Source organism: Rhinopithecus bieti, unplaced genomic scaffold, assembly GCF_001698545.2.
Source record: "Rhinopithecus bieti isolate Rb0 unplaced genomic scaffold, ASM169854v2 scaffold_17174, whole genome shotgun sequence".
Classification (NCBI taxonomy): Eukaryota; Metazoa; Chordata; class Mammalia; order Primates; family Cercopithecidae; genus Rhinopithecus; species Rhinopithecus bieti.
The window spans coordinates 1,984,887-1,988,979 of NW_016808962.1; the positions used below are offsets into that span (position 1 = coordinate 1,984,887).

Below are 4,093 nucleotides of genomic sequence, written 5' to 3' on the forward strand. Positions count from 1 at the left end.
AAAAAAAAAAAAAAAAAAAAAAAAAAAAAAACATGATGAAGAAAAATCTTAGATAACTAAAAATGAGGGAAGAGATACACTCCCTTAAGGCTTCATTTAGGGGACCAAAGCTGAAAACCTCTGTGCACCAGCCTGGTCAACATAGCAAGCCTGCCTCCACAAATAATAATAAGCAAATTAGCCAGGTGTGGTGGCACACGCCTGTGATCTCAACTACCTGGGAGGTTGAGGTGGGCGGAACACTTGAGCCCAGGAGATTGAGACCAACCTGGGCAACATGGCAAAATCCTGTCTCTACAGAAAATCAGCCAGGTGTGATGGTGCACACCTGTAGTGACAGCTACTTGGGAGGCTGAGGTGGGAGGATCACCTGAGCCTGGGAGGTTGAGGATGCGTGAGCCATGACTGTGCCACTGCACTCCAGCCTGGGCAACAGAGCAAGACCGTCTCAAAAAAAGTCCAAAATCCTGTGCAGACGACACCTGTCTACAGGCCCCACTTGCCTCTGCTTCCCTTGCCTTGCTTTGCAGGGATGTGTGGGTGGCTGAGCAGTGCTGCCTTCCCCGCAGCCTGGGCCCCTCCAGGGCAGCCTCCTCACTGACCTCCTTCTCTTCCCCTCCCTCCCTGTCACCTGACAGCTTCCCTGCCACACTTGCACCAGCAAGCAGGTGCCCCGAGTCTTTATAGAATGGCCCCGCCTGGCCTCCTGCCACGCCGCACACACGCCAGATCATTGCTGAGGTGTCCCCCAGCTGAGGACACCTGCCCAGCCTCAAGAGTGGCTCCCCACGTCTCTGCCCAAGAGCACTCCCTCAGGTGTGGACCCCACGCCTGCTTCTTGCCTCTCTCCCACCTGTCAGGACATCCAGGCCACTGAGCCCAGAGAGGCGGCCTCTCAGTGTCAGGGCTGACCCCACTGCTCCCCTCACCTGGGTCAGAAAAGTCCCCAGCCTCCCTGGGGGGCATCCCTTCGATTTGGGGTTGACAGGATGGAGAGGTCCTTGCCCCAGGACTTCTGCTCTGCAGAGGGAGTCCAGCAAATGCTGGCTGCAGGAGCGCTGGGCACAGCAGCCTCCGCGCATGGGGGCTCTGCCTGGGCCTACCTGGGAGGTTGTCCTCAGCCTACCAGGCTGAGGACAGTGCGGGGCTCACCCCAAGCATTCTTCCTGCCACTTCTCTGCTCCTCCTGGCCTGAGATGCATCGCCCGTCTCCACGTGTTTTATTTCTGGCCCAGAGATGTGTTCTAAGGACCCCTAAACTCAGTACCCCTAGGGTGCAGGCCTGCACCCAGGAATCCACCCAGCTGCAAACTCCCAGAAGCACTGGGCCTAGGGCAGGCCTGTCACCCCCACAACCCTGGCCCCATGTAAAGCCTCAGGCCCTGTGGGCTCTACATGCCTGGTCCATGGCCCTGGCGCTCTGCTGAGTGGAGCTGGCAGCCTTGCCTGGAGCCTGGCACACGGCTAGTTCAGGTGAAATGGACAGCAAGCCATCTCCAAAAACTGCGCTAGCAGAGGTGAGAGGCCACATGAAACCCTGGTCATCACTGACATGGGCAACAGCTCAAGGTGAAACGGCTGCTGGGGGTCACTCGAGGGTTTATTTCCGGGTGGGCGGCAGTGACTGCCCCGTGGCAGGAACAGGCTGGCATATGCCAAAGTCAGGGCAGCAGTAGCTGGGTTCAACCTGGCAGCCCCACACCCACACATGGCCCTGCCTGGCTGTGAGACAAGGGCAGGCCACAGGAGCCACAGGAGCCACGGAGCAGATGGAAACGGCAACGTGGCCAGGCCGAACACATGGTTTCCCTGCTGTCAGCCAGTGCAGATCAGTTGGGCTCCTGATGCTTCTCTGGTCCTGTGGATTCTGGCACCACTGGGTAGGAGGGGTCTGCCACCCCCTCGCCACAGCTGCAGACAGAGGAGAAGCGGATGGTCAGTGAGTCAGGCTCCCACAGCAGGCTGGGAGCTGCATTCTTTTCCCAATGTGGGTTTTACAAGGGGACTTAGTTTACCCTGTTAGCCTATGCAAGACAGGTGACATGACCCCGAATGTCCAGGAAACAGTGACTGCTGAAGCCTAGGATGAGCTGAGGAAGGAGGCCGACGGAGGACTAAGGCTGCAGCGGGTGGGGGGGCATGTGGGTAAGGGTGAGGGGACAAGCTGAGGAAGGTGGCTGGCGGAGGACTAAGGCTGCAGTGGGTGGGTAGGCATGTGGGTGGGGGTGAGGGGAGCAGGGGAGAGCAGGCTAGAGCATGTTCTAGAGCCAGCCTATCCTTGAGGAAGACAGCAGAAGTGCTCACTTTTGCAGAGACTGCAGTTCAGGAGGTAAATCGCATCCCATGTAAACACCATTTGTAACACTGTATTCCAGCAAAGCACCAAAACAGGGGTCCTGTGGGCAATAACAATTAGCCTGGCATGAGAGCAAGTGAAGGCCCCGTGCCTCCCGGTGCCGCGCGTGCGTCTCATCCCCAGTGACCTGGACCCTCCCTCCTTTTTTTTTTTTTTTGGGACGGAGTCTTGCTCTGTCGCCCAAGTTGGAGTGCAGTGGCGCGATCTCGGCTCACTGCAAGCTCCGCCTCCTGGGTTCACGCCATTCTCCTGCCTCAGCCTCCTGAGTAGCTGGGACTATAGGCGCCCGCCACCTCGCCTGGCTAGTTTTTTTCTATTTTTTAGTAGAGATGGGGTTTCACCGTGTTAGCTAGGATGGTCTCGATCTCCTGACCTCGTGATCCACCTGTCTCGGGTTCCCAAAGTGCTGGGATTACAGGTGTGAGCCACCGCGCCTGGCCTGGACCCTCCCTCCTTAAGTGATCACAGCCCACCCAGTGCCTGAAAACTCACTCGAACGAGAACATGGGGGTTTCCCAGCACTATCAGCAAAGCTTTGGGTCTGGTGATTGCAACATTAAATCTTTTTGAGTTGGACAAGAAACCCAAAAAATATCGATCATCTTCAAATCTACCTTCATTTGACCGTACCTAAAAGCACACAGAGATGAATAAAAATGGCGTTTTAAATTTTTGGGGGGCATGAAAAGACACTCTTGACGTACGAAAACATTTAGAATGTTAAATAGCAGAATGACCTCCTTTTTGGTTCAAAAGGAAACAGGAGGAGGAGGGGGAGGAGGAAGGGCAGCAGAAAGGGGTGGGACTCATCAGCACTCTGCCTGCAGACAGGGAGCCCTCACGCTTGTGGCTGTCTGGATGGCGGGGTCTTAGGGGCTCTCCTGTTGGTACCTGCCCTCCCACTCTCTGCTCCTCATCTGCCTGTTCTTCCAACTTCGTGTCCCTCCTCTAAGGCATTCACCATGTCTTCCTGGGTCCCTTCTCTTTACTTCCCTGTGTCTTAAATCTTTTGAGTATTGTTTTCAAAGACCTTCCCACAGCCACTGCTTACCATGGCTCCTGGGCCTAGGGAGTCTCCGCCTGCAGCTGCTTCTCTGTGCTGGGAATCGGCCTCTGCCCCTTTAGATCTGAAGCCCCCAAAACCCCCAAGGCAGCAAGCGCCTGACCGGCCAAGCCCACGGAGAACATGGATACCTACGGTCGAAATGATGATGACCAGATACTCTTGTCCTTGAAACTCCTCTACTGATCCAACCTTTATATCCATCAGATCAACATTACGCAAAAGAATTCTGATTTTCTCCACCTTAAGAACAGATTAAAAGAAAGACTAAAGATAACACTGTACGAATCCATTTTTTCTTTTTTTTTTTGAGACGGAGTCTTATTGTCACCCAGGCTGGAGTGCAGTGGCGTGATGTCGGTTCACTGCAACCTCCACCTCCTTGGTTCAAGCAATTCTCCTGCCTCAGCCTCTTGAGTAGCTGGGATTACGGGTGCCCGCCACCACACCCGGCTAATTTTTTGTATTTTTTAGTAGAGACAGGGTTTCACCATGTTGGCCTGGCTGGTCTTGAACTCCTGACCTTGTGATCCACCTACCTCAGCCTCCCTAAGTGTTGGGATTACAGGCGTGAGCCACTGCCCCTGGCCTGTACATATCCATTTCTTTACACATCACAGCGTGAACCAAATATTGGCCAATGTGCAATATTTTTTTTTTTTTTTTTTTTTTTT

The 4,093-nt window shown here is 54.5% G+C and overlaps 1 protein-coding gene across 3 annotated transcripts in view; it reads right to left on the minus strand.

Annotated features, from left to right (window-relative positions):
* Positions 1–1,581: 1,581 nt before the first annotated feature.
* MOV10L1 (Mov10 like RNA helicase 1) overlaps positions 1,582–4,093 on the minus strand; it is a 20,394-nt gene continuing 17,882 nt past the window's right edge. Inside the window, exons 9-12 of one of the 3 annotated variants that reach the window (XM_017888114.1) lie at positions 3,555–3,662; positions 2,849–2,986; positions 2,305–2,396; positions 1,582–1,911 (exon numbers count right to left, since the gene is read on the minus strand). In XM_017888114.1, coding sequence (XP_017743603.1) covers positions 1,830–1,911; positions 2,305–2,396; positions 2,849–2,986; positions 3,555–3,662 — 420 coding nt within the window. In that variant the 3' untranslated portion in view covers positions 1,582–1,829. The remainder of the gene's footprint in view (positions 1,912–2,304; positions 2,397–2,848; positions 2,987–3,554; positions 3,663–4,093) is intronic. The other 2 variants (XM_017888116.1, XM_017888115.1) reach the window with 2 other exon arrangements.